This window comes from Pelobates fuscus, chromosome 4 (genome assembly GCF_036172605.1).
Source record: "Pelobates fuscus isolate aPelFus1 chromosome 4, aPelFus1.pri, whole genome shotgun sequence".
In the NCBI taxonomy this organism is placed as follows: Eukaryota; Metazoa; Chordata; class Amphibia; order Anura; family Pelobatidae; genus Pelobates; species Pelobates fuscus.
The window spans coordinates 93460553-93480062 of NC_086320.1; the positions used below are offsets into that span (position 1 = coordinate 93460553).

At 38.9% G+C, this 19510-nt stretch overlaps 1 protein-coding gene across 1 annotated transcript; it reads right to left on the bottom strand.

Annotated features, from left to right (window-relative positions):
- Window positions 1-5757: 5757 nt before the first annotated feature.
- On the bottom strand, window positions 5758-19176 carry MRPL15 (mitochondrial ribosomal protein L15). Its single transcript, XM_063450425.1, has 5 exons — window positions 19033-19176; window positions 17002-17159; window positions 8231-8396; window positions 6555-6678; window positions 5758-6183 (listed from the first exon to the last, which is right to left on the bottom strand). The coding sequence occupies exons 1-5, from the start codon at window positions 19135-19137 to the stop codon at window positions 5846-5848; spliced, it is 891 nt and encodes a 296-aa protein (XP_063306495.1). The 5' UTR covers window positions 19138-19176; the 3' UTR covers window positions 5758-5845.
- Between the last annotated feature and the right edge of the window lie 334 nt (window positions 19177-19510).

Below are 19510 nucleotides of genomic sequence, written 5' to 3' on the forward strand. Positions count from 1 at the left end.
CTACGTCAGAACACTACTCCTAAGATTGGGTTGTATCCATGTCTCGGGTCTTTCATTTAGAATAGGGGCAGCTTCGGTCTCCTTCAACACTGACACTCCAGTGCATATTATTAAAAGATTGGGCAGATGGAAATCCTCAGTCTACAACCGATATATTCCTCATCCCGAGAACGAAATGAGGAAAGCTTTTAAAAGTTTGGCTTTGTAAATTTGATGCAATAAGTGTGTTTTTCTTTAATACCTTTTCACCCTCTTTGCATGAATCTGATTTACATATATTACTAATATGTTTCTGAACATATATATTATATTATATTATTCACTCACTCACTCACTCTCTGGGCCGGCCTAAGACATCATGCTGCCTAGGTCCAACGATAAATGACTATGGGGGATAATGTATAATAAACACAGGTTACTGGCTATGGGGGGATAATGTATAATAAACACAGGTTACTGGCTATGGGGGATAATGTATAATAAACACAGGTTACTGGCTATGGAGGATAATGCATAATAAACACAAACACAAAAAAAAAATACAAAAAAAATGAATAGAGCTTCAGAATTAATCTAAATTGTATGCTGTCTAGGAGGTGGGAGGGTCTGGGAGGGAGAGTCTGCTGCTGATTGGCTGGTACAGGGTCAAAGTCTACTCAATGATGACGAATAGGGGGCGGACCGAACATCGCATATTTTCGCCATCCGTGGTGAACGCGAACACGCTATGTTCGCCAGGAACCGTTCGGGACATCACTATATACAACTTTTTCTGTTTTGAACTGGGGCTATGGCTTAAAGGTACACTATAGGCACCCAGACCACTTCAGCACATTGATGGGGTCTGGTGCATTCTCCCTGTTGCCTTAATCCTGCAATGGTAATTATTGCAGTTTTTGTTAAACTGCAAGTATTACCCAGCCAGGGTTAACTTCAGCTCTAATGGCTGTTGCCTAATGGACGCTGGATGTCCTCACGCTATGCATGAGGACATACAACATCACTTAAAACCACATAAGAAAGCATTATATAACATTTTCCTATGGGGGAATTCCTAAAGCGAGCGTGGCTCTAGCCATGCACGCGCATCAGGTCCCCCCCACTGGCTAACTGTAGGTAAGACTCAGGGCTTGACAAATTTGCTTTCAATGTAGAAGCCAGCAAAAAAATTGCAGTTTTTTTTTTTTCAGTGACAAATATTCAATTCTTACAGGAACAGTATAGTCACCAGAACTACTACAGCTTCATGTAGTGGCTCTGATGTCTATAGATTATTCCTGTAGGCTTTTCAGTGTACATTACGGTCTAGTAACACCTCGAGTGGCAGTCCAACGGCCACTAAAGTGTCTCCTATTTTAGTGCTGTACAATGTGCAGCCCCTACATTCAGTGTCTCCACACTCTGCAGGAAGGGAATAAATGTTCCCCATAGAGATGCATTGATTTAATGTATCTCTCTGAGGAGATGCTGATTGGTAATCTCAGCTGTGGAGGCTGGTCAGCTGCAGCGAGACCGGCACGGCATTGGAAAATAGGTGAGCAAAAACACCATTCCCTTGCGATCAGAGGGGGCTGCTGACATTCATGGAGACACAGACAAATACACATACAGACATACACACAGAATTAAAAAAAAAACGTATTTTTAGCAGCCCTCCCGTTTCCTACATTTTGGGCTCCAGAAGGTGGTTTCCCTGGGGCCCAGTGGGACTAGGCAGCAGCAGGGGACATTAGGTTAGTGGGCTGCCACTGGACCAGACTCCCCCCTCCTCCACCTCTCCAGTCGCATAAAGATCTCTGTGTGCCAGTAAGAGAACTGTAATTACTTCCACCAGGCGCTGAGGCTGCACAAGGGAATGGGGGGGCAACCGGCTCTGTGGAATAGGGAGGGTTAGAGGCCAGCTCAGCGGAATGGTGGGTGGTGAGCTTGGAGGAATGGGGGCGGCAAGCAGAGCAGTATTTACCTTATGCCCTGCCAGCTTGCCATTCCACTGCGTGGCCTTAAGAAATGACAGCTCCCTTTACTTCCTCCCGGTACACCGGCACAGAGAGCTGCACAGGGATTGAGGATGGGCTGACAAATCCCAGGCACCAGGATAAAATTATTAGTCACCATAGTGACTGGAATTTGTCAAGCCCTGAGGTAAGTGACAGAAGGGGTTTCTAGCTCCTTCTGCACCATCGGTGCGAGGGAGCAGGCACCATAGTTTCCCTTAAACCATATTCTATGTTGCGTATCACTCACCTCTGTCACAGATATTAAAGATAATTGAGCAAGCTGTATTGAATTCAGTAATTATCAGATATCGTATGGAACAGTTGAACCAAACCAGACCGCATTCCACATAAAACGCACCCACACTGGAATATGCTGTTATTGTAGTACATAAATGCCTGACTGTGTAAGGAAAATATACAACTATATGGAGCAGGCACGCAATAATATAATTTCTGGATCTAGGCAGCTAGTATAAGGCAGCATAGTTGTGTTTTGAACTTGTCATACTGTAAGAAGCACCTTAATTAGGTGGAAGGGTTAAAACACTTGTGTCCTCTGGTCTCTTGGGTCAACAGCTTCCTTTCTATTCCAGCTCAGTCTACCTTTTCCTGCTGGAGTACTAGAAGCGGCTGCAATTCCAGAGTACAATAGTGAATTGATTCATAACACAAAATTATTACAAATGGGGGAAGGCAATAAATTTTCCAAAAATGGATTTATATTGCATTGTAATGTTGGAAAGAAAGCCACTTGTCACATGTATTTCCGGAGCAACTACTTGCAGGATACAAAAGAACATGTTTCCAAACTGAGAAAGTTAATTGCCTTGTTTTGTGCTTTTTATTTGCTGCAGATCCTGTCCATGTAAGGTTGAAGATGTGAAAGCCCAACATATCCCATCTGGTCCTTGATACAATATAACCACTCTTTTACCCATTGTAAGTTTATCTGATTGGCTTCAATCTTCAAACTGGATTTGAATGCATTCATAAAAAGGTTTATTTTATTTACATACATTGGTTTTTTTTTTGGTTTTTTTTAATCCATGCACTGTACAAAAGATAATTTTCATGTTGCAAGATTGGTCATATAGGAGAAAAAAGGGTTTGGCTGCACTCACCTAAACATGCTTAAATTGGGTGCTGCTGGGGGACAATACGTACAGTAAAAATGAAAATCCAGCGCACTCACTTATCTACTAAACAGTTATTTTAGTGCTGAACAATTGTGTTAGTTTTATTAAAAACACCTAATCTAGGCAAAAAATAATGGGGGTTTAGTTACAGTATATGATCATACATTGCATAAGCCTGCCACAACGCAATTTACCCCATCTTTGGCAGGTCCTACTCGGTCTGCTAAATATAGGAGAGAAAAAAAAATTGTTCAGCACTAAAATAACTGTTTAGTAGATAAGTGAGTGCGCTGGATTTTAATTTTTACTGTACTTATTGGCCCCCAGCAGCACCCCATTTAAGTATGTTTAGGTGAGTGCAGCCAAACAAAATATATATATATTTTATTTAGGAGTCTAGCCAGCTCCTTGGTTTTGCACCCCTCCCTGTTACAGGTGCCTCATCTCAGGACCCTATTTAAGCCTTGTACTGCAGAGAACTCGAGATGGAAGGATTTCCCCAAGTGAGTAGCTCATTTAGCAGACAGAGTAGGACCTGCCAAAGATGGGGTACATTGCATTGTGGCAGGCTTATGCAATGTATGATCATATACTGTAACTAAACCCCCATTATTTTTTGCCTAGATTAGGTGTTAATAAAACTAACAAAATTGTTCAGCACTAAAATAACTGTTTAGTAGATAAGTGAGTGCACTGGATTTTCATTTTTACTGCAAGATTGGTCATATAAAATGTTTATTGCTAATTAGCAATATATCCGCTATAAAAGAGGTCTTAATTAGCAATTTGATATGTACATTTTCAAAGCAACTATTGTAGCAGAGATGCCAACTATTTGTGACAGAATTCCAGGTACATTGGTCATAAAAGCTAAAAAAGTATTATGGAAACGGTCTCAAAAACAATAACATACCACATACCACACAAGGACAAAACAGGACCATCTATAAGGAGCAGTGGTCTCAAATTAAAGTTCACCAACAGAGATCCTGGTTGATGAACTCCATAATAACAAAAGAGAAAAATAGCAAAATGAACAGAATGGAAAAAGTACATTTACCCTACACCAACAGAAAATGTACACCAAAAACAAAAACACACAAATCATGGAACCTGAAGTAATTTAAAACAATGTTTTCTTTTTTCCTACATTTGAATGTGATTTAGACATATATTGTTGAGTGTTTCCATTATTTTGTCCATCTCTTGCATATTTTTTATCCACACGATCATGTTTAAATCACTAAACTGAGAGTTGTGGATAAGGAATTGCAAATTTTAGGCCAAAACAGTCAGAATTTTTCTCCTCAAAATAAGCAATTTTACAAAAACATTCAATTTGGTTTTTAGAATCATGGTTTAGAGAATAAACCACATACTCATCTTTATTAGATGAATATGTCATTAAGGAATGATGAAATGTTTAAAAATGAATTCTGCTTGGACCAACATTTAACCTCTCTCTTCTAAGCACACTGTTCCTGAATCGAACTCACCCCTCCCCCCGTAACAATTCTGATAAATTAAATAATTTGTTCAGACTTAGCCGTCAGATGATCTATAAAATATTTGATTTTGTTTTCCATTTACACATTTTTCTAAATACCTGCACAGACCTCAAGAGGACAATGTGATTAAAACCACATTACTCATCACAAAAAAAAAAAAAAAAAAAAATCATTAATTTGCTGTAAATTGAAAGCAAAGCCACAATATCACGTTAAAAAAAAAAAAAAGTACACACTTCCTTCTGTGTATATATGAATAAGATATCAGTTGTTCTGAGCCCAAATTCCTTTCATCCTAATTATATTTGTTTAAGGAAGCCTGTATGAGTGTTAGATTCTTTATAAATCCTTTTTCACTGACAGACATCGTGCAACAATCCAGAGGCCTTAATGGGTACAGGACACAGCTTTACAGAGTATACATTGTAATCTATGAACTGTGATATACAAATTAACATTAAATGCACTGATAAAATCTATTTTTTTCAATATTTAGCTATCTTACTGCACCAATTATCTGTAAGAACAAAAGTCCTAACTCATTCAACGTAGACAATTTTCTTAAATATAAGAAATACAATTATATGTTTCAAAATGAAAGATGCTGCATAAAGCACATATCGTGGAGCCAAAAGTACATTTGAAGAAAAATGGGTTAATAGCTGAGAGGATGGTGGATGCATGCTTTCAGCACACAATGCCCCCTTATGTTGAAAGGGCTTGCCGCTTTAAGTTGCTCTTTCAGAACAGAGTTCTGGGCAACCAGTGAGATCCATCATCATTTTCCCTACAGCCGTCACTGGTGACGGCTGGGGAAAATGAGAAGCTTGACAAAAAGGTAGCTCTGCCTTTATGTCACGTGGAGGAAAGATATGGAGACAAAGAAGTCCTACTTTGTCTCAGAGTATCTTGACTGGGTTGGAATTTCAGTGAAATCAGTCAATCTGAATATTTAATAAAGATGCGATCTTTATGAAATTTAGTTTTTTTTTATATGAGGTGGGCTTATACATATTTGAAATACCAGAGTTTACAGAGTCAGGTGGTTCACCTTTGCTCCAAAGCTACCATCATCAAGGACTAGCTGCCCACTTTGTAAATAAATTAAAAGAAACATTTGTATTTAAATGATATTTATTTTTATACAAAAAGTACAATCACTGTTGCACTACAGGGAGAGCACAATAAGTTGTTGATCCTGCAATCACGAACTATAATATTTAAGCAACTGCTCGTCTGTGGGCTTTAAGATCTTCTTTTCAGACATATTCACCACCCATCCTGGAGCTAGCCCAAAGAATATCTGACGAGGGTCCTTGCGCGTGCAAAGCATATGATATAGTTCATCTTTGGTAATGTCAGGGAGAATATAGCCATATTTCTTAGCGAGCAACTTCCTAGCTTCCAAAACTTTTACTGGATCTGCCAGATACCCACGATTTTCAGCATTTGTATAATACTTCACCAAGTCCTCTGGGGGCAGCATCCTTTTAGGTATTGGCTTCCCACGCATGAAAAATGGAACAGGTTTGCAAAGTACCTCTGCAAATTGAAGGAATATAAAGTTAGTCCAATAGTTGAGCGTAAAATAGTAATATTTTAATCAATTACCCAACCAATTGACTGGGTCACCAGTAGATATGTATGGCTCTCACTGCAAATACAGACTGTGTTGAGAAAAATTCAGCTCTAAGAAAATAAATCAAATCTAGCCCCAAAACTATATAGATATTAACTGATCTGTACCAGGACAGCATGTATAGATCCCTGCACATGGGATTATTGTGAAATATGGAAACTGGACAAAAACATTATGAGCACGGCCTATATCTACTTTCCAGATAACCTTTTTACTACAAAAGTAGAGACTTTATCACTCATTGTTTAGCAAACACCAATTTGATCACACTTACCAAGGCTCATTGGGTCATAAAAGCACGTAGTTATGACACCGCCATTTTTTTCTATTGCTGCAATAGCCAGTTCAGAAGCCCACTGAACTTCAATATTAATTTTAGCTGAAAAAGTATCTACTCCCTGAAAAAGAAAAGAAAATTACAATTCAGCATTAGTAATTTTTAAAGCTTTCTAACTTCTTATCTGGAACCACCCAACATTCTCAATCACAATCCAAAACCAGAAAACATTTGTCTTAAAATTAGACAACTCATATTGGGAGAGGGGGTTACTTTGAACCCAGAGTGTTCCCTTTAAGGTCCCAACCAATGAGCTCAGGAGAGATAATGAGAGCTGAGGTAGTGGAAGCAGGGAGCAGCGCCAGACAGGACATTATGTCAGTATTCTGAAAAGCGTTTAGAAGCTCTGTTGAAGGGCAGTGGAAAAAATAAAAATAAAATTTTGATAAGTATTCAGCTCAAGGATAAAGATTGACTAATACTTAGAAATAGGCAACAGGTTCACTTTGAAACTGGTCACTTCTATCTGCAGACAAGTGGCTGCGTAGCAGTTAGAAACACCCCTATCACCCCTTATAAATGAGTAAAATCTAGCATTATTCTCATTTAGTTATTTAATTTATTTTAACCCTGGATAGTGTCATAGTTTCTGCAAACACTGTTGCAACACTTTGATGAGATTCCAATTTAATGTTACATTTAAATAGTGAGGAAATGAAATTATTAAAATGTGAAAAGTGCCAACAAGGGCATCAATTTAATTGTTTTACATAAGCTTCTCAAATTAGCTCAATCTGATAAAAACTTTTCCAATGGATTTATCTACCGTTAAAGTATATGGGAAACAATCTAGCAGTCAGAACAGTAGTGGAATGAATATATTAAAACCAAATCAGCAACATTTATTATTTTACATGTAACACTGCTGTTGTAAGAGTGTCTGCTGCATCCTACTGGCCACTTGTGTAATAACACTTATTTTGGAGTTCGAAGAAATACAAAACTTTGGGCCACAGTCCTTTTCAACTGATGGAAAAACACAAGATTCTGCAATTTTGATTCTTTCAAGTCCTATAAGATGCGCGGCAATGCAAGTCTGGAAGGTGCCAGGCCCTCCCTCTGCAACTCATTTCAAGAAGAGTGGTGTGACATTGTGATACAGCTTCAAGAGGAACCAAGTAGGAAGCACCACACCATAGGACTGTGTCTAGTTTTACTCAATAATTGCTTCAGATCCTGTTCTAACAAGTGCAGCCTATAACATAGAGTCTGAGCCTCCTATATATTCCCCACTTTAAAATAAAAGCAGTTTCAGCTGACAAAGAACTACTATTAAGTAAAAAAAATCAAACAAATGGAGTCACTGGAATACTAGGATTACACTAGGATTATGCTAAATACAAAGACATCGCTCTGCAGTAGCAGCCTTTCGATTAATGTTCATCTATGAAGACTGCCTGGCTGTGTGCTGTACATGCACAAAGTGTAGCTTCCAAAACTTTAAAAAAAGGGACACTTTAAGCACCATAACAACCTTTGCTACTTGCACAGGAAATGGAGGTAAGGAGGTCTCTCCACACTATTTCTAACAAAGTTGCTAAGTGACTGTTGTTCAAAGGTTTGGAAAAGAAAACATGCAACAAGGGGGTAGGTATGTGAGAGAAATCTCTTACCTCTTCCACCAGTTGGACACCATAGTCCCTCTTTAAAGGCTGAATTCTGACTCCTCTCGCATTGACCAACTGTGTTAAATCAATTGGCTGTGTGGGATCTACCCTTCCCAGATCAATAAGGTACTGGAGACGGTTCAGACTGAGAGGAGGATACTGGCGACGGAAGCTGTACAATAGTAATTCAATTGTTATTAAAAATATATGTTGCTCTGAGTAATATAAAAACACAGAACGACAGTTCACACTAAAGCAAAATATCAAATATGTAAATGAGCTATAAGAAAGTAAAGTAAAAACAAGAAAAGGTTAAATGGGATATTATAGGTTGGAGGTTCATTTATTTCTAATAATATGTATTCAAATGTGCCCTTGAAGATGTTGTTGGTGCAAAATACAGTAATACACATGACACAGAGAACTGCACCCAGATTAAGGAGCACGATAGTGTTCCCCTATCTAAAGGGGGGGGAAATATTTGATCCCCTGCTGATTTTAAACATTTGCCCACTGACAAAAATGACCAGTCTAATTTTAATGGTAGGTGTATTTTAACAGTGAGAGAGAATAAAAAAAAAAAAAATATCCAGAAAAACGCATGTCAAAAAAGTTATAAATTGAATTGCATGTCAATGAGTGACATAAGTATTTGACCTCGTCGACATAGTACTTGGTGGCAAAGCCCTTATTGGCAATAACAGAGGTCAGACCTTTCTTGTTATTAGCCACCAGGTTTGCACACATCTCAGGAGGGATTTTGACCCACTCCTCTTTGCAGATCCTCTCCAATTCATTAAGGTTTTGAGGCTGACGTTTGGCAACTCGAACCTTCAGCTCCCTCCACAGATTTTCTATGGGATTAATGTGTGGAACATGGCTAGGCCACTCCAGGACCTTAATGTGCTTCTTCTTGAGCCACTGTTTTGTTGCCTTGGCTGTGTGTTTTGGGTCATTGTCATGCTGGAATACCCATCCATGACCCATTTTCAATGCCCTGGCTGAGGGAAGGAGGTTCTCACCCAAGATTTGACAGTACATGGCCCCGTCCATCGTCCCTTTGATGCGGTGCAGTTGTCCTGTCCCCTTAGCAGAAAAACACCTCCAAAGCATAATGTTTCCACCTCCATGTTTGACGGTGGGGATGGTGTTCTTGGGTCATAGGCAGCATTCCTCCTCCTCCAAACACGGCGAATTGAGATGATGCCAAAGAGCTCGATTTTTGTCTCATCTGACCACAACACTTTCGACCAGTTCTCCTTTGACTCATTCAGATGTTCATTGGCAAACTTCAGATGGGCCTGTACATGTGCTTTCTTGAGTGGGGGGGGGGGGGACCTTGCGGGCGCTTCATTATTTCAGTCCTTCACGGCGTTGTGTGTTACCAATTGTTTCCTTGGTGACTATGGTCCCAGCTGCCTTGAGATCATTAACAATATCCTCCTTTGTAGTTCTGGGCTGGTTCCTCACCATTCGCCTGAGGTGAGATTTTGCATTGAGCACCAGACCGAGGGAGACTGACAGTTATTTTGTGTTTCTTCCATTTGTGAATAATCACACCAACTGTTGTCACCTTCTCATCAAGCTGCTTGGCGATGGTCCTGTAGCCCATGCCAGCCTTGTGTAGGTCTACAATCTTGTCCCTGACATCCTTGGACAGCTCTTTGGTCTTTGCCATGGTGGAGACTTTGGAATCTGATTGATTGCTTCTGTGGACAGGTGTCTTTAATACAGGTAACGAGCTGAGATTAGGAGCACTCAAGGTAGTGCTCCTAATCTCAGCTGGTTACCTGTATAAAAGACACCTGAGAGCCAGAAATCTTGCTGATAGGGGATATAATTCTTATTTCACTCATTGACATGCAAATCAATTTATAACTTTTTTGACATGCTTTTTTTGGTTCTCTTTGTTATTCTGTCTCTTACTGTAAAAATACACCTACCAATAAAATTATATATTCTGAAAGACAAAGTGATTTGCGCACACAAATGGGACAAGTGTGAGTTTTACCTCTTACATAGGATATTCTTGTGTGTTCACACTACATACAGTATGTATCACCTATAAACAGGTAAATAAAATACACATAGTGTAAACTGTAAAAAACAAATAATGTTTTAAAAGGGATGTATAACATCAAACTCACACTTTTCAGAGCCCATTTAAAGTTGGCTCTAGACTTATAGCGCTTTTCATCTCACTCTTGAGATATCCAGTATGGAAAGGTGTGTGTATCCACAGGAACTTGGAACTGGTAACTTGAAATGATGTCCCAAAACGTCCAAGGTAGGTGTGTAGTAAAAAATGTTTTATTCCAAAAGTTTTTTAAAATACAAAATAAATATATATACACAGTGAAAGATATATATATTAGCAGCACAACGCGTTTCAACCTTTCAATAGGTCTTTTTCAAGTGCATCTGATTTTCCAATGGGCTCTAAAGCCCTAATATATGCCAAACAATCAGTTAATTACCTTAATATGTGGGTTAGTTCCCACCCATGTCCAAACATGGTCACAGCCGGAAGTGTTATGCCACACTCAATATGGCTACATTTCCGTCTGTGCACTCCTGTTTCCAGCCCCCCCCAACATGTCCGATATTGCATTTATCATTGTTAGTCCGTATTCCTTCAATTTGTTGTTTATTCTTTCGGCCTCCGTTTCGCCGCGTCACTTCCGTTGGTGACGTCGTGATGCAGTCCGATACGTCACTTCCGGTTGTAGTTTTTCCGGTCTTTCATGATCTTCCATACGGTTTTAGTGCACAATTGTCCATCATTGAAAAGGGCAAAAATGCCAGTAGTTCATATTATACATAGATGAAGAAACGTATAAAAGGAGAGAAAAAAACATATTAATGTTGGAAAAAAAGGGAAGGGATTCATGTCTGGACATTAGTGGAGCTTCTTAAAATTATAGATAATACATAGCAGGATGGGAAGAACATATCCCAGAATAATTCGTTAGGAAATGCCACCATTACATGGACACTACCCCCTCCATCCAAAAGTGCAATTTTGAAGAAAGGAGACATGCAGGAAATGTATATAAAATATATATGTACATATATTCCCTATTATAAAATACTATTAATCTCAAAGTCAATGTTGAGACCCAAGGGAGATAAGGTGCGTATTTCGAAAATCCACTTTACTTCTTGAGTGCTTAATTTTTTAGGGAGATCCCCTCCTCTCCAGTGGGAATTGATTTTATCTATAGCAAAAAAGGTTAAAAAACTAGGGTCTGAGCTGTGTTTTTCTAAAAAGTGCTTCGATACACTGTGGTTTATAAAGCCATTTTTGATATTCCTCACATGTTCACTTATCCGTACTTTTAGTGGCCTCGATGTTTTACCCACATATTGAAGGCCACATGTGCAGTTTAGTAGGTATATCACATTTTTTGAGTGACATGTGATCATGGGTTTAATTTTAAATTCTTTTTTAGTGTTAAAAGATTTAAAAGCTGTTACGTGCTTTTCTTTTTTATCTGTACTCTTACACGCATTGCACATCCCACAGTGATAAAAACCTTGTTGTGCTTTTGACCAATTGTTTAAAAAATTATCATTTTGAGGTGTAGGTTCTAAAAAGCTTCTGGTTAAAATTTGCTTTAAATTTCGCGCTCCTCTAAAAATAAATTTTGGTTTTGAACCTAAAAACTCATGTATCTCCTCATCCTGGCATAGGATGTTCCAATTTTTGTTAATAATTTTTTTGATCACCCCAACATTGCTAGAGTAGTCGAAAATAAAAGGGATCTGTTCTTTCCTATCAGTTGGCACATCACTTTTCCTCTTATACTTCAGAAGGGGGGACCTATTTAGTGCGGATATTTCCTGAATCTGAGTATCAAGGGCAGTCTTGTCATATCCCTTTTGTATAAACTGTTTCTTTAACAGGCAGGCCTGGTTTGCAAAATCCTGTTGTTTTGTGCAATTTCTGCGTAGCCTGAGAAATTGTCCCCTAGGGATATTTGACAGCCAAGGCTTGTGGTGGCAGCTGTCAATCTCAATATAACTATTGATATCGACTTGTTTAAAAAAAGTGCGAGTGGCTAAAACACCGTCACAAACATAAATATTGAGGTCTAAAAAGTCAATGCTTGTGTCACTCACACTTTTTGTTAAACGAATCCCCCAATCAATCATGATTGGGGGATTCGTTTAACAAAAAGTGTGAGTGACACAAGCATTGACTTTTTAGACCTCAATATTTATGTTTGTGACGGTGTTTTAGCCACTCGCACTTTTTTTAAACAAGTCGATATCAATAGTTATATTGAGATTGACAGCTGCCACCACAAGCCTTGGCTGTCAAATATCCCTAGGGGACAATTTCTCAGGCTACGCAGAAATTGCACAAAACAACAGGATTTTGCAAACCAGGCCTGCCTGTTAAAGAAACAGTTTATACAAAAGGGATATGACAAGACTGCCCTTGATACTCAGATTCAGGAAATATCCGCACTAAATAGGTCCCCCCTTCTGAAGTATAAGAGGAAAAGTGATGTGCCAACTGATAGGAAAGAACAGATCCCTTTTATTTTCGACTACTCTAGCAATGTTGGGGTGATCAAAAAAATTATTAACAAAAATTGGAACATCCTATGCCAGGATGAGGAGATACATGAGTTTTTAGGTTCAAAACCAAAATTTATTTTTAGAGGAGCGCGAAATTTAAAGCAAATTTTAACCAGAAGCTTTTTAGAACCTACACCTCAAAATGATAATTTTTTAAACAATTGGTCAAAAGCACAACAAGGTTTTTATCACTGTGGGATGTGCAATGCGTGTAAGAGTACAGATAAAAAAGAAAAGCACGTAACAGCTTTTAAATCTTTTAACACTAAAAAAGAATTTAAAATTAAACCCATGATCACATGTCACTCAAAAAATGTGATATACCTACTAAACTGCACATGTGGCCTTCAATATGTGGGTAAAACATCGAGGCCACTAAAAGTACGGATAAGTGAACATGTGAGGAATATCAAAAATGGCTTTATAAACCACAGTGTATCGAAGCACTTTTTAGAAAAACACAGCTCAGACCCTAGTTTTTTAACCTTTTTTGCTATAGATAAAATCAATTCCCACTGGAGAGGAGGGGATCTCCCTAAAAAATTAAGCACTCAAGAAGTAAAGTGGATTTTCGAAATACGCACCTTATCTCCCTTGGGTCTCAACATTGACTTTGAGATTAATAGTATTTTATAATAGGGAATATATGTACATATATATTTTATATACATTTCCTGCATGTCTCCTTTCTTCAAAATTGCACTTTTGGATGGAGGGGGTAGTGTCCATGTAATGGTGGCATTTCCTAACGAATTATTCTGGGATATGTTCTTCCCATCCTGCTATGTATTATCTATAATTTTAAGAAGCTCCACTAATGTCCAGACATGAATCCCTTCCCTTTTTTTCCAACATTAATATGTTTTTTTCTCTCCTTTTATACGTTTCTTCATCTATGTATAATATGAACTACTGGCATTTTTGCCCTTTTCAATGATGGACAATTGTGCACTAAAACCGTATGGAAGATCATGAAAGACCGGAAAAACTACAACCGGAAGTGACGTATCGGACTGCATCACGACGTCACCAACGGAAGTGACGCGGCGAAACGGAGGCCGAAAGAATAAACAACAAATTGAAGGAATACGGACTAACAATGATAAATGCAATATCGGACATGTTGGGGGGGGCTGGAAACAGGAGTGCACAGACGGAAATGTAGCCATATTGAGTGTGGCATAACACTTCCGGCTGTGACCATGTTTGGACATGGGTGGGAACTAACCCACATATTAAGGTAATTAACTGATTGTTTGGCATATATTAGGGCTTTAGAGCCCATTGGAAAATCAGATGCACTTGAAAAAGACCTATTGAAAGGTTGAAACGCGTTGTGCTGCTAATATATATATCTTTCACTGTGTATATATATTTATTTTGTATTTTAAAAAACTTTTGGAATAAAACATTTTTTACTACACACCTACCTTGGACGTTTTGGGACATCATTTCAAGTTACCAGTTCCAAGTTCCTGTGGATACACACACCTTTCCATACTGGATATCTCAAGAGTGAGATGAAAAGCGCTATAAGTCTAGAGCCAACTTTAAATGGGCTCTGAAAAGTGTGAGTTTGATGTTATACATCCCTTTTAAAACATTATTTGTTTTTTACAGTTTACACTATGTGTATTTTATTTACCTGTTTATAGGTGATACATACTGTATGTAGTGTGAACACACAAGAATATCCTATGTAAGAGGTAAAACTCACACTTGTCCCATTTGTGTGCGCAAATCACTTTGTCTTTCAGAATATATCACATTTTAGTGTAAGTGGTGACATTACACTTTGGTGATTTTTGCTGCACCAGATCTTATCAATTTAGCGCCATTTGTGTCCTTTCTCTGTTTTAAATTTAATAAAATTATATAGACTGATCATTATTTGTCAGTGGACAAACGTTCAGAATCAGCAGTGAACAAATACTTTTTCCCCCTCACTGTATACAGGTGTCCCCTCCTAAGGTATGATTTTTTTTATTTTATTTTTTTTACCATACATTCTGGGGGTGCTGGTCTCCGTACCAAAGCTTCATATCCATCTCATCAAGATCGATAATCTCAGACATTCCAATGTTTACCCATAGGGAAACACTAGGAGACAAGTGCACATGTGCCACAAAACGCTGCGCCAAGCCAATAAAATGGTCTACGCAAGAATTTGACTGAATAGCCGGGTTTAACTAGGCTATCAGGGAGGAAGCAGCTCTAGCAGCACTAGATTCATGTTAATTCTGCAATGTAAGCATTGCCATTCCTGCAAAACGGCAATGTTTTCAGTTGCAGGGTTAGAAGGGCAGTGGCGTCACACCCAGGACATTTCATTGAGATTCCCTTTAGTAAACAGGTGCCCTCACTGAGCAATGTGTAATGGTGCTGCATTCCTAAAAGCGGAGTTACTAAAGCACCTTTCAAAATGCAGTTTTCAAAATTGCTGCTGGGGTTAGGAAAGTTAGTAGGTAACATTAGCTGCAGTTAACTTTCACACATTCCTTAATCCTAATATGTTGTCGAATGTAATGCACAGTCAGCCAAGTAAAACCTAGCTGAGAGTGATGGACTAACATACATTTTTTTTTTTATAAGTTATAAGTTAGAGGCAAAACATAAGTTCTGAGTATATGCACCATCTTTCGGTATTGTGGGAGGATAGTGGCAGTGAACAGAAGAGAAAGGATGCAGTGGATCAACAATGTAAGTGACCCACAGTGTTTCAATTATTTTATTTTTGTGCACATGGTAGCATGAAATCAGCTTGACACACAGATAGAGGAAGAGACACCATGAAAAAAGATGAATACTGCTTAGCAGGTTAGAGTATGGTCAGGAGAGCAGTTTAGGATAACAAGGCAAATATAACTGAAACAAGCCTGGCAATATCATCCACCTAGGTTGATCCATCAAAATAGGTGGACCACAAGGATTATCACCTTCCACTTAGTGGAAGTGTATATATTGTTGAATATATAGAATGATGAATATTTATACAAGAATGTTAAACGGTCTAAGAGCATAGCTGAGTACAGCATGGACATATAGGTTATGACATACCATGATAAACTGCACAGACTAAGCACTATAACAAAGCTGTTGTGGTTATGGTGCCAGGAGTAGTCTGGTGCGGTCTGGCAGTAAACCGTCATACCTGAAGTTTATCTGGTCTTCGTCAGCCACCTACACTGCTTTCAGTCTGAGCTCAATTTGATAAAGGGAAACTTCACACTTTGCCATTATCTTACCAACTCATATCCAAAGAACACTATTGGAACACAGATCTTAAAAACAGCAATGTTTTACAATGTGGGAGAAAACAGCAGGGCCACTGCACCCAGACCACTTCCTTAAAACGGTCTGTCAATATCATAGGGATCCTTTAAGTTCAGACATTATTCATTGGCTGAGAGACCTCACCTGACACTTTCAGTAAGTGAATAGAACCCAAACTTAGTATGATAATGTGGAAGTGTGAACCTCAGCTGATCCAGTGATAAATAACACCTAAAGACTGCAAACTATACCAGGAGTGACTGTCAATTACAGAATGGAGACTATCTAAGAAATTACAGAGCAGACTCACTTCCTGAGGGCTCAGGGACTCTAATGTCTGATTAAACCATTGTGTAAAAGAGGTATGATAAAAGTAATAGATACTATAGCTCAGGGCTCGACAAATCCCAGGCGCCAGGTCGCCATGGCAACCAGGAATTTTGTCCTGGCACTTGGGATTTCTGAGCCCATTCTTCTGAGGCGGGCGGGTAGCAGGCTGCATGTATTGTAGGTAGACCACGATGGAGGGAGCTGTGATCTTCATGTTCTGCTCCCTCGCACGCCGCTTTGTGATGCATGTGAGGGAGCAAAGCAAACAGCTGCCTCCATCGCGGTCTGCCTAGTACACACAGCCGGCCGCCTCCACTCTCCCCCAGCTGGCCGCCCACTGAACACCAGGGAATGTGGATCCACCCAGCCTCCCTAAGATAGGGAGGCTGGGTGGAATAAAACAAGTAAGCCGTATAATAATTTGTGAGTGTATGTGCTTCACAATGGGTCTCTATGTGTGTATGTTTAGGTGACCAGCCTGCTACGACACCAGTGAATGGTGTTTTTTACTCACTTTTTTTTTTTACCTAAAATAAGAACAGACACGTATTGAAGCGAAAAAGAGGAAGTATAAATACTGTATTTACCTGTGACCTTCATTGAAAGTGTATTTAGGAATCCTCAAATAAAAAGGCGTTTGCCCTCCTTCAAAGCCTAAACGCGGCCTGTTTCCTCGTTGTCTCTCTCCTTTATGACCTCGGCCGCATTTTCGACCACCATGAATACCTCGTCCTCTTCTTCTCTCCTAAAATAAATAAATAAAAATAATAATATAGTTTTTTTAAATAGCAGTTTGCCATATACACTTGTAGTTTGTGTTTTAGAAAAGGAATCTATTCTTACTTCACTATTCATACCTATGAGCAAAAACAAAAAATTTTGGTAGGGGAGCTGGGCTTATGGATATTTGTGGCTCCCTTGATAGTCACTGCCACACAATTTACACCTAAAACTACACATCTTTTTCACTGGAGTATTTACATTGAACAATAGAGGGACATTGTATTTTACATGCATTATAAAAACAATACATAAAAAGAAATTTTAAAAAATTAAAAAAAAAACTTTTTCTGTATATACTCAGAGTCTGATGACAAGATCAATAATGTGCTTTATTTTCTTTAACTTAAGAATTATGCAGTGTTTGCAGTACACAATTTTGCATGGGTCACAGTGAAGAAAGTGCCTAGCTTGAAAATATTTGCATGCACATACAGTAAGAATTGTCTTGAAATTAGAATTCAAAGCAAATTTTAAATGAAAGGCCAAAAGTAGCTGAACTGGAAGCATAACCAAATTTGAGATTTAATCAATTCAGCTATTTGAACTTTAAAATGTTACTCTGAGTGGTCATGGTGCCTTGAGTCGGTATATGCATCAATTTGCTTTGAAACACTGCACCGAGATTAACCCCTTCGCTGCCAGAGCTGTAACACTACCTCCAGCAGTGTCATTAGTCACCGGCTGGCAAATGGTAATTTTGTAGTGCCTATGGCATCATACACACGCCTATGCCCTCCTTGCCCCTCTAGGGTGGGGGAGTGAACTTCGACAAAAAGGATCAAGCTGAGGGAGAACTTGGTGAGGGAACAGATGATAGTTTGTTTAAAGGGACATTATTGGCACCCAGACCACTCTAGCTCACTGAAGTGGTTTGGGTGCAATGTCCCTGTCCCAGTTAGTCCTGCAATGTTTACATTGCAAGGCCAAGACATTAGGTGCCCCCGTCAGATGATGCGGATTTCTGGCCCAGCTCCAAGGGAGATCAGCGCTGGAATTGAGCAAGTAACTAAAGTGGTTGCCAAGTGTGGCCGCAAAGAATTGTATTCCTAACACTATGGAATATCTTTAACCCCTTAAGGACCAAACTTCTGGAATAAAAGGGAATCATGACATGTCACACATGTCATGTATCCTTAAGAGGTTAAGATTTCATTTTTTTTAATTTTTGTTAACCTTTTTTAGGATTGGGGGGGGGGGGAGCGGACACACCAGCACAGAAGGGGACGCAAGAAACAGTTTTATAAAATAACTTTTTGGATTGGAGTAACCTTTTAAATGTATTTTGAATTCCTGACAATTGATACACACATACATGTGAGTGATCGCTTAACTTATTTAACCTAGCATATATGCAAATAGAGCCATGGACTAAGTGCTAGTGTTAGGGACATTTTTACTATGTGATATTTCTTTACCAATTAACCAATCCATAGAATGCCAGTGATGAATACGGCATATAATATAAATACTACAAAATGTATTAGAATCGTGTAAGCCTAACAAAAATTATAGTATAGAAAAATGATATGCAAGTCCCTATTGTACAGCGCTACGGAATTAGCTGGCGCTCTATAAATAATAATAATAAAGCATTTACAGCACATAGTCTTGAATTCCAAAACATAGAAATGCATGTTTTTATGTCTAATTTACTTATCTACGTTACAAAGAAAAGCAAAACTAAGAAACCCATAAAAACCTAGAGAAGTCACCTTACCCATCAAGATACATTGATATTCACAAACATGTACATGTGACATTGAATTAAAGTCATCACAGAGTTCCTTGAAATACAATTTACATTATGTGTATGCACTGTGTGTATGAGGTCTTACTCTCTGCCTGGCTCCAGGGTTAGGTCTGAGGTTGGCTAGTGTAACTCGGGGAAGGGCTTTCAGTAGATCTCCTCCAGCCCGTCCGCTGCTCCCGGAGGCCGCCATGTCTGTGATATGAAGGGCAGTGACAGAAGTCGGAAGCCAAGAGACCAGCCCCCCTCATTCGCGCTTTACGGCTACTGCTAGTGCCACAGCCGACATCTTGGTAATGGGCAAATCTGTAAATTATTATTTTTATTTATTTGAATGGAGTCTTCCAATCGCATGGAGCCCGCAAATATGGTTCGCGGGTGGGCGGGCTGTGCTAGGATTGTAGGTCAGAGGAACGCGGGGTGTGAACATACATACATAAATAAAGTGACTAAACTGTGAATATTATTTTATCTCCCAATTGGCGATTTTAACAAGCAATATTACATTTTATGGTTTAACTCACATCTGTAATCACATAATGCAAACTTTATAAACAGAATAACTT

Excerpts from the sequence above, each read along its gene's own strand:
- MRPL15 (XM_063450425.1), bottom strand. The coding sequence starts at position 19,137 with ATGGCGGCCTCCGGGAGCAGCGGACGGGCTGGAGGAGATCTACTGAAA. Across the intron at positions 6,679-8,230 it reads GTGTCCAACTGGTGGAAGAG|GGAGTAGATACTTTTTCAGC; the intron begins GTAAGAGATTTC and ends TTTCTTTTTCAG. Across the intron at positions 6,184-6,554 it reads TTATGACCCAATGAGCCTTG|AGGTACTTTGCAAACCTGTT; the intron begins GTAAGTGTGATC and ends TTCAATTTGCAG.